At 37.2% G+C, this 22,550-nt stretch overlaps 1 protein-coding gene across 1 annotated transcript in view; it reads right to left on the minus strand.

The window, feature by feature from the left end:
• The window catches only part of kcnb2b (potassium voltage-gated channel subfamily B member 2b), a 108,153-nt gene that overhangs the window by 82,493 nt on the left and 3,110 nt on the right, over positions 1–22,550 (minus strand). Inside the window, exon 2 of the mRNA XM_026937904.3 lies at positions 20,263–21,216. Within this exon, the coding sequence (XP_026793705.2) occupies positions 20,263–20,844 (582 nt within the window). The 5' untranslated portion in view covers positions 20,845–21,216. The remainder of the gene's footprint in view (positions 1–20,262; positions 21,217–22,550) is intronic.

The raw sequence follows: 22,550 nt of genomic DNA on the forward strand, positions 1-22,550 counted from the left end.
AAAAAAAGAAGTAAGGAAAAAGAAAAGAGTGTGAAATTATGAGTGAGTTTAAACAAAGCTGCAGATTGGTCAGAAAAACAAGAAGCAGTAGCAGTGGAAAAACTTGTCCAGTAAATAAAATGTACTAAGATTCAGTTCAGGGCTCAAGAGGATATAAGTGCATTTTCATCACATACATTCCGATAATTCAACGTCATTTCTAAACAATTAATTCATTTTAAACAATAATCCAATGAAGGGTTAATTTCACGGTGCTTAGAGGGATTTACTGCATGAGCAACGGGCATTAAAAAATCTTTAGCAGGATTACAGCCAGCTAAATGTTCAATACCACCACATCAAGCCAAGAACTGAGACGCTCCATTGGCAGACACAGAGCTTGGATTCACCTTCAGCAAGAATTAGTGTTAAATTAAGTGGAAAAATATCTAAAGGAGCTCATAAATGTTCATTAGGCCTGTCAGTGAGTGAGGTATGGGTTTAGGAAACACAATGAAGATGCTAAGGAAAGAAATGTATAGTATGGTCCAAAAGTCCACTGAGATCGGACTCATTCTAGCAGTAACATTGCTCTAACATACATTAAGAGATGAATTATTTCACATTTTATAGTGTTAATGAACAACAGCAACCAAATCATCTCTGATATTGCAGAGGTCATTCACTTTATGTATCTGTTACTGCCTCCCCAGCAGGGCTGGGCGATATGACGATATACTATCAATATCAATATCGTGATAAATTATGTGAGAGTACAGTCTTTAAGATGTCGTGGGTATCGTGATATCTTTTTATACACTTTTAAATAACAATTACAAATTCTGGAAGTAGATTTGATAGTTTTCTTCAGTCTGAATCTTTCATGTTGCGAAATCTTTACAAGTTTTTTTTTTCAGTGTTAATTTATTTTGTACACATTAATTAAACAGTATCAAACAAATTTTAAAGGTTTATTAGTAATGTAGCCTGAATGTTTTCCTGGCAACATTCCATTGCAGAAATGTCATTCCATTGCAGAAATGTCTTCAATATCATGATATGATATTTTTGTCATGTCACCCAACCCTACTCCCCAGACCCCCTCTTAGCTCAGATGCATATACTTGAGGAATAAAACATAATGGAGTGTGCTATTATAGGAAATTAATCAATGACAGGGTTAACAGAATGTGCCAAACTGCTTTATTCCTGTTATACCACAGCAATCTGCCAGCAATTACAATCTTATTATTTACTAAAAAATGACACATCATCTGTTTATTTAATGTTGTGAATGTGAGTTAGTTTCTGTTATCACTTACATTAGAACATCTATAGCAGCAGGTGTTACTTCACCGGCTTCTCATTTTTCCTTTTTCTTCAAGTTATTAAGACAAAACATTGCTGCTTGTCACGTTAACAAGAAGTCTGAAAGCACAACTTCCTCTGTCCTGAAGAATTTCCCATGTCAGAAAACTTAATGGAACACCTCTGTTACAGAGTGCTGATACTGGAGTCTCCTTTAAAAGGTGTATTTATCAGTCGCCTTCCGCACATTTTCTCTTTAATGCCTTTTGATCTCTGCATTTGCCTGATGTGGACATTTAACCCCCATGGTTTTGAGTGATTGTGGATTTTGGAGTATTGGCATAAAATTATCCTATCACTAAGAATCAATATGAAATCTGTAAGTGAAAACAAATTGTACTCTAAATCATGAAAACTCACCTTGCTGCACTGCACACTCTCACTTTCTTAACAGGAATGAGCTCATGCACGCCTAACCACACCTCTTGATAAGTTATTCATTCAAATCCAAGCCTTTTTTACATTTGTGCTGCTTAATAATTAACAACCTTAAATGGGCATATGTCACAATAAAAAGTCTGCTATAGCTAATTAGAACTCAAATAAATCAAATGTCTCCATCTACGTCCTGCAGGATTACAAACCACACCCCTTACAAAGCATGCCAACTATTAAAAGTTATGCCCACAACAAATACAGTTAGGGATATCGTTAGGGTTAGGGAAATTGATGATATTCGTGTGTGTCTTCGACTGGGCGTGGGAATGTTGTGTATTGTGATTTTCTAGTAGGCGTTGTTTGTAATACTCGTTCCTTGTAATAGACGTGGTTTGTAGTCTTGCAGGACATAGACAGGCTCTTCTCAAATAAATGGGTAACATCAATACTGTGTTAGCTAATGGGCTAACTAGCAGGATATTATGTTATCACCTGCACCGTGTTACCACTCTACACCTTGTTTTTGCATGTTTTGCGAAAAATGTTGAGGAAAATAGACTCCTGTAAAACTTATACTTTAGATCAGCATGTTACCTCTAACCTATAGCGTTCAGAAATGGAGATTATAAAGTGGACAGTTTCTGAAATCTGATTGGCTGAGCCGCATTCAAAGTAAAATCCTTATAAAATCCTTAATGTGCACACATATATAAACGCATCATAGTAATTGAAGTGATATATATTGATGAAGTGATATTATATTAATGAGCCAAGTAAACCAATAAAATAAACCAATAAACCTGTTACACGTTAGCCATTGTTCTGTCCATAGAATACCCTAATCTTTGCCCATTACATATATATATATATATATATATATATTTTTGGAAACTGGATTTTATCATATTGTTTTTGTCATTGTTTTATAATGGTATAAGTCACTTATATCATACTAAGTCATACTAAGCGAGGGTTAAAGGTGTTCTTAATCACAACACAAAATGGACTGCCTAAAACCCCCTTACCAATTTGTTGGGGGGGTTTTTTGCTTTATTTTAGAACTACAGAGTTCCAGTGTTATTAGTAAAACACCTGACTTACACATGCTATTCACTGTATATTAATAAACATCATCATAAATGTTTCACAATTGGTTTACTGTGGAAGTGTCCCAAACGACACACCTTATTCACTATGCAGGCCACATAAACACCAGCACAAATGCCTCATGTCCCAAACCATAGAGTGTTACATTGTTTGAACACTAACCTGTTGCATTGCATAGTGGGACTTTATTACTGCCATTATGCCATTAATGCTTTCGGTAGTGACAGCTCCCCAAAACAGAGCATAGCGAACAACGGTTCAGACAACTGCTGTACATTTTAATAAATGTGTATTTTTTCTTAAATTTTATGGACTTTTAACTCAATCTGTCATACCTTGAAATCCTGTAATTACCTCGGAAAGAAAATTGGACAAGGCCCTGTAATCACTGTCTAACACAACAATTAGCTTGCAGTCAATTACAGAGCTTACAGGGAAGCATTTGCACCAGTAAAACTAAAATTGTGTGTGTGTGTGTGTGTGTGTGTGCTCCTACGTGTTTGCTTGCGAGAGAGAGAGAGAGAGAGAGAGAGAGAGAGAGAGAGAGAGAGACTTTTTCTGTTAACCTAAAACTTATTAGAATGCTAATGTAGCTAACTGCAACTCAAATACAGGAGTAACACTAAAAGCCTTCCTGCTAATAGGCTAATTAGCGGTTAGCATACATGATTAGCTCTCTGTGTAAGTCAGCAAACCTGACAGAGAACACAGAAGCACTGTAATATACATATAGTTATGACCTCTTTGTTACAAATAGTAACAACTTTATTACATTATTTTATTAGCACCTGAGTGCTACATTGCTAGTATGAATGCTAGCTTGACATGAATGCTAGCATATGGAACAGAGCCAGAAACTGTCTAAAATGCTGCAACAGTTGTCGTTTCCTTTTATATAAAAGAAAACAGTGTACCACAGAGTAATAACTTAATAAACTGTTGTTTTAAATTCTTATCATGTCTTGTCTTAATAGTCTTCTGTTCGTAGCCAGGCAAATGAAGATAAATTTTGTTTACTTTGTTTCTCTCTCTTTGGTTGGTAAGTATGATTAAACACACTCCTTACTACTTTGCAATGGACCATGATGGATGTTTCCAAGACACACAGGCACACACACACATACACACAGCAGCCTAGGGACTCACACAGATAGAGACCGATTATAGCATTTCAGAGAGGCACGAGTGTGTTTCACGTGCTTTGTGCAAATGACTAATTTATGTGTCATGGTATTTGTGGGGTTCTTCGAAACATCAGTGCCAGAGGTGTGAAATTCATGATACTATAGATAAAAAAGTGCACCATCTTTCTTTTTGCAAACCAAAATACAATTTTACAGATGTTGTGCTGTCAACCGAGGGTCCACATAAAGCTAAAAAATCTTATTTTTATGTCACATGACATCAACACACCCTGCTGAAAAAAGCAATAGAAACCATCAAGGAAATTCTAATGGTTTTTCCACTACAAATACCATTACAAACCATCAGCTAACCATTAAAACCATTACCATTATTGGTCCTTAATGGTATCCACTAGACATAACATGCCACCAATAGAAAGCAACAAATTACCAGTAGAGACCCACAGGGACCATTACAGAGTCCATTAAAACCAATATTATAAGCATTAAAACCATTACAAGTTCTACGAGGGTTTCTATTGTTTTTTCGGCAGGGCATTCACCAAATTTCTACTGAAGAAAGAAAGGATGATTTTAGTTTCTGCTTCAGAGCGAGTACATCTCTGCGAACAAACAAGTACTGGGTGGCGCTGGCTGTAATGAATACTGTTGATTGGTATAAAGCAGGTTTCACAAAATGGCCGACTACAAAATGGCTAATTACTTAATATGCCACTAATGAAATGTGTTTTATATGAGCGGCAGTGTGGTACCACACGCATAGTGAAACATTTCTGCTACACTTCTGTTTTTAGAGAAGCAGAAGTCAGAAATGTAGCAGGAATGTGTGTACGTGTTTGCAGTGGCACCCTGCTTGTGGCAAATGCAAACATGAAACTGTTTCATGCATGTGTGACCACAGGAGCTGAGTTACAGAGCTTCATTACTCTTAACATCATATTCATGCAACAAAGCAACACAATAAGCAACAACACTTTAGTCTCAGCCTCCCCCATGTCCTTGTGTTTCTTTCTTTCTTTCTTTCTTTCTTTCTTTTCTCAGTTGTTTTCTATGTTTCTTTTCGCACGTCTTCTTTTTTCTTTCTTTATTCATTTCTTTCCTCACTCCATTTCTTCATTTTTCCACCTCCTTTGTCTGCTTTCTTTTTTGTGTTCTTTTCTCTTTTTTCTTTCTTCCTTTCTTTTCTCAGTTGTTTTCTGTCTTATTTTTTCTCTTCCCATTTGTCTTTTATCTTTCTTTCTTTTTCTTCTCAGTTGTCATCTTTCTTTCTTTCTTTCTTTCTTTCATCATTTGTTTTTCTTTTTTTCTCTTTTCCTATTTGTCTTCTATCTTTCTTTTTTTATTTGTCTTCTCACTTTCTGTGAATGTGAGCATGCGTGTGTGTGTGTGCGTGTGTGTGTGTGTGTGTGTGTGTGTGTGTGTGGTACCCTGTGATGGACTGCATCCATTGTTCTCAGGAAATCTCTGGCTCCCCTGCGACCCTGACCAGGATAAAGTGGTTACTGAAGATGAATGAAATTAATGAAGCTCCTCAGAGAAACTTTGCTTCTTGGCTCGTTTTTGGTACTGTAAGCTGTTTTGCCAACACTAAAAGAACAAACGTGAATTTCAGAGGTATCATGAGATTTGTTCACAGGGTAATGATAAATCTGGGCACAGACTTCTAAAAACTTGATGAATGAAGCTTTTTACTCTACAGTTCAGACACTGAACCTGCGCTCTCTTTCTGTCTACGCTTCAGCTCTTCTCTTCACATTTTCCCCAATATTGGCAGATTAATCCCGCTTGGCCGGCTAACTCCGAACCATTTATTTCTCAGAGTCAGACTCGCTGTCACTCCCTAACTCATTTTGTGTTTTTTCTCATACACGACAGTATCTTAACACCTCCAGTGTTAGGTGCTGACTTCACTCTATTGACCCCTTGTACTACAACCTTACAAATACACTCACTCATTTTCAGTAACCGCTTTATCCTGATCAGGGTTGCAGTGGATCTGGAGGCCATGATCCAAGACAAAAAGTGGCAATGTTAGCTATTAGACTGAAAAAGATGAGTGATGTTAGGGCAGGTTTTGGAATAAAAAAAAACAGCAAGGGATGAGAGTGATGAAGTGATGAAGAATTATCCATCATCATAGTGTGATGTTTCATGTCAAATGTGTCGAGAAACACTTGCTTTTTTAAAAAAAATTGTACTTGTCAGAATAGTTTTAATGGGGATTACATCTTATTCCAGTTTAAAAACATTTAATCACAGTTACTGCATGCATTACATAGGGTGTACAAAGCTACTTGTGTTTTTTTCTCCCTCTATTTGAATCTGCCACTCCATGAAAGCTACAATACACCAACACTCCCAAGTGACTTTCCTGTAGTGACCCTTATACACAGAAATAAGAGGTTATTAAAATAAAGCACTAACCGTGAAGCACGTATGTCAAGTGCACCCGTGAACGTGTTCAGCTTCACTCATAGCTTTTGTAATTACCGGAGTCATTGATTTCTTCACTAACTGTGAGGTAATTAAACCAGCAAATCTGAAATGTCACGGGGTTTCAATGGAGCAAATCAAGGAGGAGGCACCGCCTGCCTTGTTCAACAGAAAAGAAAGGTTGTGTCCCAAGCGATCAAGTAGTCTCACAAGCCAGACTTCAGAGTATGTTCAAAGAAGCTGTAAGACTTTGTTACTCTGTATGCCCAAGAACTGCCCGCTGGCTAAACCTGGGGTTCAAACTTTTTATATAAATTCCATGGTCCCCTTATGGCTATTTACTGGAGCCACAGTTTTTTTTATTACAGAACTTTCCATGCACAGGAAACAATTTCATTCAAAATGTTATTAGGTCCAAGCTGACACCATTTATAGGCCTACTTGTTTTTGAGTTATTGAGGTTTGGATTAAACTTGTTCATGTAACCAGCCACATGGGCTAATAACTATAATTCAAGTCAAGTGGTTTTTACTGTTATTCCTCTATATAGCTAGTATACATCAGAACGAAATTTCATTTCTCCAGGAGCAACACAGAACAGTACGCAAGACTACATCAAGTGCACTACACCACAGTGTGAGACGAGTGCAGGACAATAAAGACATAAAACAGAAAAATAGATACACAGGACAGTGAATTTACAGGACAGAAAATATACAAAACATGGGCTGTAAACTGCGAACTATTTTGCATTGTAGCAGCAATAAGTATAGCTCAACAATAACACAGTAATAATAAATATACTCACTTTTCAGTAATGGTTGCCACCACTGTAACTAGATAAAAAAAAAAAAAAAAAAAAAACAGACCCCCTGGCTATGTCTCCTGGACCCCACATTGAGAACTACTAGCCTAAATAACCAAACACACCTTTTTTTGCACACTTAAAGATGTTTCCTGTCTATTTAGCTTAGGTTAATCCACTAGCTAGCATTATCAATGAAGATTAGAACTATTTATGAATATTTTAAAATCCACTCAAAAAGCGTGTTAGTTTGTTGGTTACTGTTGGTATGGAGTGAACATTATTAACATCAATAAAAATAAAAAAAATAAAAATCCTGTCTGAAATCCTGTCAGGCTAGCTCATCTTAGCCAGCTGCCTAGCATTAGCAGTGAAGAATATGAACATATGAATATGATTTAAAAAGCCGTTCTGTCAGTTTATCTCATGTTAGTCAGCTATCTAGTGTTAGCAGCAAAGAATATGAACATATGAATATGATTTAAAAATCCTTTCTGTCAGTTTAGCTCATGTTAGCCAGCTATCTAGCATTAGCAGCATAGAATATGAACATATGAATATGATTTTAAAATCCTGTCAGGTTAGCTCATGTTAACCAGCTGTCTAGCATTAGCAATGAAAAATTTGAACATATGAATAAGATTTAGAAATCCTTTCTGTCAGTTTAGCTCATGTTAGCCAGCTATCTAAACATTAGCAGTGAAAAATATGAACATTTATGAATGCACCTTAAAAATCCTTTCTGTCAGGTTAGCTCACGTTAGTCTGCTGTCTAGCATTAGCAGTAAAAAATGTGAACATTTATGAATACAGCTTTAAAATCCTTTGCTAATTAGCTAATTTTTTTAACTGAGCAGTTAAGGGTTAAGGGCCATGCTCAAGGGTCCAGCAGTGGCAGGATTTGAACTTATGACTTTAGTAGTCCAGTGCATTAACCACTGAACTACCAGAGCCCTTTAAAGCCCCAATATCAATAGCATATAAAATGGAGCTGTAAACTGGGCGATGTGCTACTAAGAACATGCTGTAATTAACTAGACCTAACTGCTTATCCTGGGTTGATTCAGCAAAGAGCTGAAACATTTTTGCACTTGCTTGCCCCCTGTGACGGACACAACAGCGCAAGCTGATATGATTTAAGCCACTGAGCTAACCTTTAATCACATTGCTGGTCCATTTACACTAATTCACTCAGGTAGATCGTGACATTACTGTGATTATTTTGCCATCATTTTACAGCCCATTACTACAGCAGTATCCTGGTGTGACTCTCATTACTGAGAGTAAGTCATGTAGAAAAAGCTCTCAGTTAGGATGGATCATCCTGCTGTTTCTGAAATACAGCTTTGGGTTTTTTTTTCTTCTGAACAGCAATATTTTGATTCTCTTAATTATAAGGTTCATGAATTTGTATAGCTAATTTAATATTTTGAAAAAAAAAAAACTTAAAAAAAATTAATTATTTGAGAATGTCTTCAGAAACAAGAAAAAAAAACTTTATTTATTTATTTATTTATTTATTTATTTAGCAAAACTAGATGAATCACTATTTGACTGGGAATGATCTGAAGCTGCTAGCTGCGTCAAGTGTTGAGTGATTTTCAAATGGAAATGATGAATAAAGGCAGGTCTGCTGTGTAAAGAGCCTGTGTGCTTTTACGGAGTTATAGTTGTATTGTTTAAGACGTCCTGAAAATGCACAGACAAACACAGCTGTACGTGTATTTTATTACACTGAACAACCGCAATCATATTTCATGCACATCTTCTTCGCTAAAGAGGATCTAAAAAAAAAAAAAAAATACGACTCTCTTCATAATCTTTAGATTTATATCTGACCATGAAAGTGAGTGGAGAGGATTTATGACACAACATCTGCACTGATTGGGCCTCTGAGTGAAAATGTTATACAACTCCAGTAACACATGCAGGAGAAAAAGAGACACAAATCAAAGGGGGAATTGTTTAGAAATTTAGTATCTTAATAAAAAAAAATCTCTTTTTGTGTATTACGTAGTTTTATTTCATCTTTTTAAATTATAAATACTTGTAATATTTCTGTCACTTATTTTTGGATTTACTGTATGTCTTATTTATTTTGAGACCTATTACTACATTTAAAAATGTTATCTCATGTTATCTTAAATATTAGATTATCATAAACATTAAATATTGCATTCAATTAGATTCAGTACCATAATTTCATGTTTTCATCACAGTTTTGCCCTATTTCTGTAGCTATTTTGTAATGAGTAAATATCAATAGAAAAATAGATATATTCTTAATAAATTATTGAAATTATTGAAATTACTGTCAATATAGTAATATAGTAAACAACAAGGAAAATGATACAAAAAAAGAAAGTAAAGCAAAAATAAAGGGTGATTAATGGGGAGAAACAGACTAAAAATCTGTGACTTTTTTAAAATAATTAAATAATATATACAATATAAAATAAATAAGATATTTGTAATTAACTATTTAAGAGAATGCAGGACCTTTCTGCTTAAGAAGCTCATACGAGAAGCAAGTTTACCTACCAGTGTGTAACCAGAGTCAGGCTACAGCAGAGACAAACTGTAACTCACTCCGACAGGAAGGAAGGAAGGAAGGAAGGAATTGAAAAAGGAAGAAGGAAGGAAGCTAATTAAATCCTGAATGCATTTAAGGAATCGACTTGTTCACACATACACACACACGCACACTTCCTTTTCTAAATCACAGCAAGGTGTGTGTTCTGGATAAAGAGTGTTGCTGGTTATAGATCTGCGCTGGTGTTTGTTAGCCCTGGTGGTTAAATTGCCTCAGGAGGAATTTATTCCTGTAATTTATGTCTAGGTTTATAAAGCTAAACCGTGTGGTATTGATTATAAAGAGTGATATGTGCAGAAGAACCACAAATGAGGTAAATACATACACTGAGTTGCCAGTTTATTAGGTACAACTAGCTTATAGTTACATTCAGTGGACATTTTAGCAGGTCAAATTACCATATATTACAGACTCCAGCCCATCTGTTGTTCTCTGTAGTTTGTTATCTATCTCCAAGATGTCTATCAATGGAAAAAGACCACCACTGAGTGGATTTTACTTGGGTGTAGGACCACTTTCGGTGACACTGGTGTGTAATAGGCACAGTGGTGTTGGGTTTTCTTACATGTCACTTTATTATCCTTCATCAGTGTCAGTTTCTGAGCCACAGCACTGCTGTTAGCTGGAGATTTCTGATTGGTGGACTGTTCAAAAACCAGAACTGACTTTATGATGTTTCAAAATCTCAACCCTGCTGCATCTGATACACTCACACCAACACCACACACACAGTACTATGTCAGTGTCACTGCAGTGCCGAGACATGTGATGGGTTTTCCCAGACCGCCACACATTTACAGTATACAGGGTGTCCGAAAATTCAGGAATCTCTGGGAATATGTTGAGGAAATATGTTGATTCGAATACGTTGAGCAAAATCAGCAAAAACATGATACAGCAGCTGAGGAAATGCTTAGAGCTTAAAAGTGAACATGTAGAGAATATGTTGTAAATAATAAATACAAAATTAGGTATACGTACTTCTCCTGCCCTTTCGGACACCATGTATATATGTCTGTTGTTTTAACTGTGATCATTCAGTGCGCATGTCAAACTCAGGTCCAGAAAGGGGCCACAACACTGCAGAGATTTGCGTAACACACCGTGAAGGTCTTGCGCATTAACCGATGAGCTGAATCAGGTATGTTAAATGAGGCAGAATGCTAAACTCTGCAATGCTGTGGAACTCTTGGACTGCAGTCTGACGCCCCTGCTCTACACTATAAAATTTACGGTATGGTTTATCAGTTCCTGCAGGCTCTTTATAATGTTTCCACGGCCCAACAAACTACTCAATTAATATAATAAATAAGAATAATTACTAAGTATGAATAAGTATTAGGGTGGCATGGTGGTGTAGCAGTTAGTGTTGGTGTCTTACAGCTCTAGGGTCTGGGGTTAAAATCTCGGGGTTATACCTGTGTGGAGGTTTGCATGTTCTCCCCGTGTCTGCAGGGGTTTCTTATGGGTTCTCCAGTTTCCTCCCAAAAACTAAATTAAAATTAAATTGCCAATAGGTATGAATGAGTGTGTGCATAAAGCCCTGCAATGAACTGGCGTCCCACCCTGGATGTATTCCCACATAGCACCAGTGGCCTTTATTTATTACTTTATTTATTTCATATATTTATGGCCTTCATTTATAAGAGGGTTAAACTGACTGGTCCGTCTGCCCCATGAGTGTGTATGTGTGTGTGTGTGTGTGTGTGTGCACGTTCATGTGTGTTTGCTTGTGCCCACCTGCCACCACAGTTAAATGACCCTGGTCTAGTGAGATCTATATATAAACTCTTTAATAGCAATGGCCATGACACTGATGACATCAGAGTTGGCTTTACTAGCTGTTGCTATAGAGAAATAGACTTGAGATTCTTGTGGCTTTGAAAAAATGTGATGGCTTAAACCTAAACATCATAATTATGGGAATATAAAATAGTTCTACTTTCTACATATTTAGATACACACACACACACACACACACACACAACAATAACTTCCATTACAAAAGTCCTCCTTCTCTACAAACTTCATACTCTGGAAATTTACACGGTCCATGTCAGTGTTATGTTAACACCAAACTAAAGTAACGCATTTTCCCAAGAGCACAGCTAGAGTACCCTCACACACACATGTACTACAATTAGGCTAATCCAAAATGATGACTTCATATGTCATCATATTATGTCATCTGCTACACATGTTAGAAATGACAACATTAGTGTCTGTCTGTGTGTGTGTGTCTTTGCAATGTTTGGACAGCTCCTCTGACAAAATGCAACATGATAGCATGCCTGATGGGTCACACACACTCACTCACACGCGCACACACACACATACACACACACACACACACACACTCTCTGAACTTTCTTCTGCCTGTCAGTTTGTTTTATGACTGCCTAAAAAAAAAAAAAAACAAGAAAAAGAAAAAAAAAATTAAAATACTTTCAAGTAGTTGCTCTTTTTTTAAATAATATATCATGATTTCTATGCATTCCTTTTATTTCCCTTGTGTCTTTTATCATAAATAAACTATGCAAACCTATGTAAATAATGTATCCAATTGAATCTGGTGTTAAATAAGCAGTACACTGAGGGGTTGTCATGCAGTGGTTTTTCCTACTTTTCCTACACAACCTAGCTAGCATCACTGGAATGAGATCCTCAAGGGTCTGTTTTTTTAAGTCTCTTCTCTATATTAAGTTTCTTACTATTAGTTATGTAGCTTCTGTTGTGGATTTATTACACGCTGTTGAAGGTGGCCATTTTGTTCTAAGCTGTTTTAGTTGGGCAGTACCATATTTTGTATAGACTATTCAGAATTAGCAATATGCTTCTCGCAGCTTCTTTACCTTATAAGAGCCTGCATCTCGCTAGCATTTTCACACACCAGTTTACAATCGGTCATGATGAGTTGTTAAATCATGCTTTTCGACCTTAAACTCTGTGCCCTAGAGCAGTGTTTCTCAATCGTGGCCCTGGAGTTCCACCACCCTGCATATTTTGGTGTTTTCTCTGCTACCAACCTAACTGATTCCACTCATCAGGGAATTAACAAGCCTGAACTAGGTTGCACCAAGTGAACCAGGTGAGTTAGAGGAGGGACAACACCAAAATGTGCAGTTTGGTGGTACTCCAGGACTAGGTTTGAGAACCACTGCTCTAGACGGCTGTACTAGGTGCTGCAATAGCCAAGCCTGTGTTTTAATTAACCTGTAGCCACCACACTGCCACTAGTATTAAATATAACAGGTAGTTAAATTAAATGTAAAGATAACAACGCTCAGTTTACATCAGAAATGCTTACATCACTTCTGCACCATTGAAGTGCAATGGTGTTCTAATCAGTGTAGCTTTTTTTTTTTCAAACACACACAGAATACAGTCTAACTGTTATTTATTCCTGTTTTGGGTTCCTGCCATGTGCTTTTATTTACGTCGGCTACGTTTACATGCACATCAGTATTCCGATATTAATGAGAATTTGGCAATATTCTAATTAGTACTGAGTCATGTAAATGCCACAATCCGATTGCCTGATTCAGATTGTGACAATATTCTGATTCCTGAATTTCCAATTCCATTCCTTGTATATGCCTATTTTAATCGGAAATTTGTTGCATGTAAACATCTTATTCAGAAAATCCACTGAAAAGAGATATATTCATGTTCAGTCCACAAGGAATTGTGGGTGCTAACAGATGCTTAGCTGTAGGCTAGGTATTTAGGAATGGCAACTCGGGCTTCTTACAACAACCATGTCTACAGGAATATTCCAATGCCTGTATGCATATAAACATCGTATTCGGAATATGGCTGCAACCTGAATATAGACCTTAAATGGAATTTGACGTGCATGTAAACATAGTCACTGATATGCTTTTGTTTTGATTTTGGTCCTGTCTCTGTCCTGCCCTGTCACAACATTGGTTGATTACCCTAATGTGTTTACCCGTTCTGTGTAAAACCCTTAACTAGTTTGTCTATGTATATCCTGCTGTTAGTGTTCCATGTTGTGAAGTCTTATCATGCATTTCTGTATCGTTAAGTTCTTTTTCTTGTTTTCTGTTGTACCGCCTTGTTTTTTTTTTTTTTACCCTAGCCTAGTTTTTCCATGATGCTTATCTTTGATTATCTGACTATCTTTGTTTAATGCTGTCTGCCTATGTTTTGACTCATACCATGCTAACGAGATTTGCATTCACCCTAATAAAATACACTGAGTTTGTTTATGCACTCAGTGCGACATTTTTTACTCGTGACTTGTGTGCGAATGCGAAAGTGACGTGGAAGCTCCTCTATGTCATTTTTTCCATCTTCTGTCATTTTTTCCATCTTCTCAGTTAAGTTACCAGGGAAACGGCACTTCCAATAATTATGCAGTCTGACACGCCCACACATTTCTGATCAGGCATTCTGAGATTTTAGAGTGTTTAAGTACTAAATAAATAGAAACTACTCATGGTAAATGATTAGTGTGTGGTAGATCTTTATCATCACAAAGAATTACTTAATGTTTGAAAGCATGCTGCTAGAGGTTTTAAGGCCACGGTTCTCCCATGAAGCATAGCCATGGGATTTGTGATATATATATATATATATATATATGTACATATATATATATATATATATATATATATATATATATATATATATATATATATATATTATTACGTATATATATACATAATTTTGATATAGTGTTTTTTTCTTATTTATACATACATGCATTCACATTTATTATTGAGTTCAGGATTAAAAGGAATTAAAGCTTTATGGTTCCAATAAATATATCAAATATAATTACATACATTAAATAATGAGCCAAATATTTGCATAATAATTGGATTGTGTTCATTAAATAAATTTGTCCATGGATTTTTTTTTTACAGTTTAATCCTGTTCTTGCTAAAACTTTTCAAAACCCTGCTTTAAGAGGATGTCAGGGAGGATCACCGCACTCATCACACTGAAGTCTGTTGTGCACCTATCATCATCATCATCATCATCATCATCGTCCACTATGACTGCAGAATTCCAAAATCAAAAATGAACCATGTGAGGAGGTAGAAATGAAATATTGCAATAACACATGATACGGCATTTATGAATCACAATATTCTGCTCTGTGCACTTTCAAACATCATTTCAAACAGCCTTACATCTTTGACACACTTCAGGAGGGTAATTTCTTTATTTTCTTTTTTTTACATGACACTCACTCAGATTTGAAATATTATCCAGAACATCATCCTGTAGGCGCCTTCTGAATTAGCACTGATTGAATTTCATTCATTTCTCTCCTCAGGCTAATGGAGACGAAACTGTACATCGTCACTTTTACACATGATGTCAGCTCCAAAATTCTGAGTGCACTTTTCCCACAGTTACCAAACATTAAACTGGCATTTTCCTTATTATTCAAGAATCTATAATTTATCACTAAGACTGGGAATCAGCTAATTGTGGTATCAGCTAAGGTTATTCAGCATTATTCTAACTGCAAAGCTTTAATTCAATGCTAGTAAAATTTGTATGGCCTTTTCCTTTACAAAGAGAAACATTTAACACATGTGTATTACCCATAATGCATTGTGAGTGTACATCAGCACCTGTGGGACTCATCAAAAAAGTCGCAGGACAGGACGGTCAGATATGAAGCTTGTGGGACAAAGAAATGTTACATAGGAGAGTAGTAGAGAGTAAATTATTTATTCTGACCAATCACAGTGGTTTAAGTTACTAATTTTCTTTATATTTTGCATAAAATATCCCAAGAAGCTCTATAGGAAAGATAGCAGGCAGGTACAAAGGAAAAATAATAGCGTCTGGAGTGGACGGGATTGGTCAGAATTTCTTCAGGAGTAGGTGGGAGCGGGATTAAAAAAAAAAACATTCCCAAGCACACCTCTACTGTGAGCAACAATCAAATGAGTATGTTATGAAATAAAGCGTAAATGTTTGTTTATCTGTACCTATACACTCACCAGCCACTTTATTAGAAACACCTGCTCATTCATGCAATTAGCTCATCAGCCAATCATGTGGCAGCAGTGCAGTTCATAAAATCATGAATACAGGTCAGGAGCTTCAGTTAGTAATGTGGTCTCAGTGACTTTGACTGTGGCATGGTTGGTGACAGACTGGCTGGTTTGAGTATTTCAGAAATGGCTGATCTCCTGGGATTTTTACACATACCACGAGCCCCAAGAGTTTACACAGAATGGTGCGAAAAACAAAGAACATCCAGGGAAAGGCAGTTCTGCAGGCAAAAACTCCTTGTTAATGAGAGAGATCAGAGAAGAATAGCTGTCAGGTAGACTATGGTAACTCATATAACCACTCTTTACAACTGTGGTGAGCAGAAAAGCATCTCAAAACACATTGGAGTGGATGGCCTAATACAGCAGAAGATTACATCAGGTTCCTCTGTGGTCAGCCAAGAACAGGAATCTGAGGCTACAGTGGACACAGACTCACAGAAACTGGAGAGTTGAAAATCAGAAAAAGACTAAGGGACTTTTTTGTGATCTTGTGTATCTGTCTGTCTATCAATCTACCTCTCTATCTACACTCTTAAAAATTAAGTTGCCAGAAGAGGGTTTTTTTAGAGTAAGGCCACATTTTTTGGTTCTCTAAAGAACCTTTTCTTCCACAGTTCATTTGCCACAGTGAACTGAATACTTGTTTCCCCCCACACAAAGCTCATTCCACATAATGCTAACATTTCTGGGAAAATTCTTTCACCAAAAATGGTTAAAAATCCAGCAATCAAAATGTTGTTCTATCTACAGCACATGTCCGTTTCTCTGCCTCTCGGTCAGTGTGTATATTTTTGTGTCTCTGTTTCATATTAGTTTATATGAATACAAGAAATGATCTAAACATTAAATTAAATATTTATTCAAGAAAAGATTGAATAAGCTAAACTTTCTACTTTTCCTGTTGGTGTGTAGGATCTTCCTGAGAGAGAGAGAGAGAGAGAGAGAGAGAGAGAGAGACTGTATTATGTGACTGTATTATGTGATTTATGTGACCTGTTGTGGGAAGTTATTCAGCAGAGATCCTCTATAAAAAACTGGCTATTGTCGATACCAAAAAATACTTTCAACTCCTTTCAGACTATATTTTATCAGTAAGTGTGTGTGTGTACATGTTAACAGAGAACCAAAAGAATAATATATATTTATGTTATATCATAATACAATATTTAATGCAATTTTAGAGCCAAAGAAATGAACAACAGAATGTGAGGAAAAGTATTTTGTTGTGTTAAATAATATAAGTTTGTAGTACAACTGTAGTTTATGCAAGATTGCTTAAAGCTGTTCATCACCTTGTGTCCAGTTGTGTTTGTATTATTTTATAGAAGGTGAAAACCAAAAGAATTACACTATTGTCCATCTACAAGTCAACAACATACAGTTAATCCAAAGAATATTTCCTACATGCAGCTACATTTTTGCAAAAAAACAAACAAAAACTTTAATCACACCTTTTGATTTTAAATGCGAAATCACTGAAAATGTCACAACAAAATCAAGTCTGCACTGCTAATGTAAATCAATTTTCCAAACAAAAATCACACTCATTATTTTTTTTTTTTTTTTAAATCATCCGATACTAATCGCACACAAACAAAACTCAGCTGAGAGAAACACAAAGGCATGCTGCACAAACAAACATCATTTTTTAACAGTTCGCACAACCTTACTTCTTATCTTGTGTGTAGGGTGCATTGCGAGTTGTTACTTTAACCCCATAAAATGTGTCACTATTTATCTACTATAAAGAATATTATTCATTTTATATATATATATATATATATATATATATATATATATATATATATATATAAAACGAATAATATTTATATATTTTATATATATATATATATATATATATATATATATATATATATATATATATATATATGTATATATATATATAAGAAATATGTAGTTAGGGAAGTCAGAAGTGTACACCTGGACCTGCCAGAGGATCCAGTGACATACAGCTGACTCCAGAACAGGTACCACAGAAGAACTCCATCAAAAAAGCAAGCACACACAACTTTTGTTATTGCATGGAGACTTCCTTATGGCACAATAACGCAACAATGCATAAAGTTCATTCATAATATTTCCAGAATGTTGCAGCATTGTCTTAAGGAATCCTAAAAAACACACAAGTCATAAAAAATCAAGTTTCCTAAACTTTCCCTAAAAGTTCCCTCACTTGTGGTCAGAGCACTGAATAAAAACAAATGCACCCCCACCCCCCCAACACACACACACACACACACACACACACACACACAGATCCAGCCAAAAAGGAAATGTACATAATTTTCTACTTACTCAGCTAAAATTGCTTTTCAGTAAATTGTACAAGTAAAGAAAACATGCAGCCTCCAGTTAAGCATTGTGCAAACTCCATATCTAAAGCATCACACACGCTCCTTGTCGCTTTGTCCAGTTGTGTAGTATCTGTCACTTGTCGAGCGTATGTGTTTCTGACACTGTAAGGCACATGGTTATCTATAAAAAGTGTCAAAATGACACTGCAGGGCTATGAGTATCAGACTCAGGTAGGGGGCGTGGCAAGTTTGAAGTTTGAAAGTGGTGTATGTTACAAGTATTTCAGATAATAATATATTTCCAATTGGTTTGTATATTTAATTTTTATAACAGACTCCTGCTATTATATGAAACATTGCTGATAGATTTGTAGATCCATTTAGATATTTTATTTATTTAAAAAGAATAGCAGACATTAGCGACTGTCCTGCACTCGATACGGCTCTCCTGCTCACATCACAGTTGCGAGAGTAGGTTCGGTCGACCAATCACTGGTCATCCTTGTTTCTTCCACCCACACACTTTTTTAGATGAAAAAGCATTACGGAGTAAAGGAGTAGTATGTCAGAATTCTCAGTATTCATAAAACAGTAGGTGAGAAATACCCGGATGACCTACTGCTTCTGCCGAGATCCTGCAGTATGGAAACAATGGACACTGCGCTATCCCATAAGGCAACGGGACTGGCGAAGAAGAGCTGTCAGAATCAAAAATGGTGGAAGGCAGCGCATTGTTTCTTGTGGTTAAACTGTACTTGTTTAACAAAACCCGAGTTAAATTGTTGATGGTTTAAACCCGAAAAAAAAAGTTGCTCTAATCTGGCAGGCTCTTTAAGTTATTGTTATTCTGATGTCATAGGTCACATGACAATCTCAACATGGTGGATGGTATTCATACTACACACATATACTGATCAGTACGTACTGTATCAACAGCGAGCAGTAGGAACTGGATCGAATGCAGGACGTTCTGTCACAGTACGTGATTTCGGACGCAGCTAATACTTACATTTACTTGTAGTCATTTGGCAGACACTCTTATGTGAAAATTTTACAGGTAATGAACACAACTTATTCCTGCCAAAACTGTTTTCCTTCATGGCTATTTCCTGACTACTCACTATCGCCGCTTTTTTCCCTGCGCTCTTGATTGAAATTATGGTATGTTGTAAGTACTTAAATAATTAGTTTGTTGTGTTATAACAAAAGAAAGAAGTTATAATCTATTATGTAAAGAATAACACACAACAGACCGTGCTGTTATATGAATATAATGCATGCCGGTTTGGTGTAACGTACATTATAGCTGTGATAAAGTCATTCCCTCACCAGGCTCTGTCTCTGTCTCTCTCTCTCTCTCTCTCTCTCTCTCTCTCTGAGCTGAGAAACTTTGACTTACAAAGCACTTACAACTAAGACTCTTTCTATAAATCTTAAATGTCTTCTAAAAATAAAAACACACAAATGTCACCACATCAATGATTATACGTTTTACTTTGTTCAGCAAAAACACTTTTTCTAAAAAATCAGTTTATTATTAGTCTTAGATCATGTGAAGCATCAGGCATACAAGTCCCTGTGTTCCTGTGTCCCAAGAGAGCGCATTAATATTAACCTTTTGTTCACGTTACAGCTGGAACTACTGTTACATGATAATAATGCACACCATCTGACCAATCAGATTCAAGCATTCAACTGCACTGTGCTATAAGTTCTAATAAAACTCTATTCTATTCTGTCTTCCTTCATCTTCCTTCATGTGAAATGTTTTGATATGCAAATGATGATGATGATGATGATGCAATGAATATGCAAATCAGTCTATGAGGTCAACTGGAGACTTTTTTTTTTTTTTTTTTTGCATGCATTAGATACTTTCCCCTGAAAAGTGCTGGCAACATTGACTATTACTCAGACATTCTGCTGAAGAGAGTGTGTGATGATTTAGGCATGGAGATTGCACAGTGCTCAACTGGAGGCTATGAGCTTTCCTGACTTGTTAGATCTCCAGCACTAAATAAAGCTAAATAAGTTTGGAAAGCAAACATTTGCTGGCTGATCACGCACGCGCGGGGTAAAGGGGACACTGTCTTACCTTAGCAGCGACTGAGGAGTTCGGCTTCTCCAGCAGATCCCACAGTTTCTTCCTCTTATCAGGACAGCAGGAGTGGTCAAGCTCCCCCTCTCCATCCCTCTCGCGCAGGATCTCCGCTTCCCTCCGCAGCTCCTCGTTCATCTGCTCCTTTTTCTGATGATAGCGCGCCTGGCAGCACGACTCCAGATAAATCTCATCAATACCCCAGTAATCGAGCTCCTGTCCGAACGAGAGCGCGCACATCTCCTCCATCATGTGCAGCTTCCCAGTGCGATAGAAGTTCAGGATGCTCGTGAACGCGCCCGGATGCCGGTCGAAGAAGTACTCGTTCTCGTTCAGGCTGTAATCGTCGCACACCTCCATGAGAGACTCGTGCGTGTTGCAGTCGCGCAGCTTCCCCAGCCGCGTGCGCGGGAGCCGGTCCAGTGTCCGCCACAGCACCTCGTGGTTCAGACCTCCCACGTTGATCCGCACTCTTCTGGTGCGGGCTTTGGTGCGGATGATCTCGATCGGCTCCGGAGGAAGCGACGTGGATGAGCGCGAGCCTGTTTTGGGAACTCCGAGACCAACTTTATCCGCCATGGTTCACTCAAAAAAAAAAAATGTTTATAATGAATAAAAGCAGATTTGGGTTGTAGATCTTATAAGAATGGGATCCAGTGTCGGCTAATCAACCCGGAGGAGCGCGAGCTCGCTTGTGCAACCCCTAGACCGACTAGGATGCGCCATATCATGCACTCCAAAAAAAAAAAAAAGAAAGAAAGAAAAAGATTAAAAACAGTTCTTCCCTGTGTGCAATTCGTAATTTAAACTTAGCTATGTACCAGGTTCCGTCGTTTTCTTCTGGTTATCCATCAGCCAAGCAGGAAACATGGATGAGCAAGATGGGGAAAAAAAGATAGAAAAAAGTGATCCAGTCTATGTTGGATCCTCTTTACACGCGCGCCTCCACGACTGCAAAGCAAGAAAAGTGAAAATACTTTACTGAATGTTAATAATTCAATTCATTATAGGCACAATTGAAGTAATAACAGTGTACTGAATTAACACACAATCAGTTGCCAACTCTTTTCAAGGGGAAAGTAGCTAATGCATGCTCAAAGAGTGGCAGATGACATCATAGTGCACGCATGACATCATAGATTAATTTGCATATTCACTGCATATTCACTGAATTGTTTTTACGATTAAATCGATTACTTGCATATCAAAACATGTTACGTAAATATGGAAGATTTTCAGAAGATTCTTAGAATAGAATAGTATATATTTTTATCAGAATAGAAAATAGTCAAGTAGTACTTATTTCTCATGGAAAGAACTCGTCTTTGGTCATGGCATCACAGAATACACTGTATGGATAAAAGTTTGTGAACACCTGAACATCACTCCCATATGACAGCCATTCCCAAACTGCTGCAAGTTGGAAACACACAGTTGTCTAGGATGTCTTTGTATGCTGTAGCATTATAACAATTTCCCTTCACTGGAACTAAAGGGTCCAAACCTGTTCCAGCATGACAATGCCCCTGTGCACAAAGCGAACTCCATGAAGACATGGTGTGCCAATGTTGGAGTGGAAGAGCTGGAGTGACCTGCACAGAGCCCTGACCTCAACCCAACTGAACAACCTTGGGATGAATTGGATCACCGACTGCATCACAGACCTCCACGGCCGACATCAGTACCTGACCTCACTAATGCTCTTGTGGATGAATGAGCACAAATCCCCACAGCCACACTCCAAAATCTAGTGGAAAGCCTTCCCAGGAGAGTAGAGGTTATTACAACAGCAAACTGGGGACTACATCTGGAATGGGATGTTCAGCAAGCACATATGGGTCCACAAACTTTTGGCCATATAGTGTATGTATTACGAATGTAGACAAAAAGAAGCAGTGGAAGTGAATATTCGGGAAATAGACACAACTAACATAGAAGAGCGTGGGTGGGACAAACAATGGTGATCAGTGATTGGTCATTGGGAGACAGTGGTGATCAGTGATTGGTCATTGGGAGACAATGATGATCAGTGATTGGCCATTGAGAAACAATGGTGATCAGTGATTGGACATTGGGAGACAATGGTGATTGGTCATTGGGAAACAATGGTGATCAGTGATTGGTTGCTGGGAACATCAGTTCACGCAAGTGTGAATCAGTCAGGCTTTGTACACTGGTGGTTATTCAACCAATCCTGCTCTCTCAACTCGTATAACCAGCAACTGTGATGTGAGCTGGAGAGCTGTATCGAGTGCAAGATAGTCACTAACATCTGCTTAATTAGT

The sequence above is a fragment of the Pangasianodon hypophthalmus genome, chromosome 22 (genome assembly GCF_027358585.1).
Source record: "Pangasianodon hypophthalmus isolate fPanHyp1 chromosome 22, fPanHyp1.pri, whole genome shotgun sequence".
Classification (NCBI taxonomy): Eukaryota; Metazoa; Chordata; class Actinopteri; order Siluriformes; family Pangasiidae; genus Pangasianodon; species Pangasianodon hypophthalmus.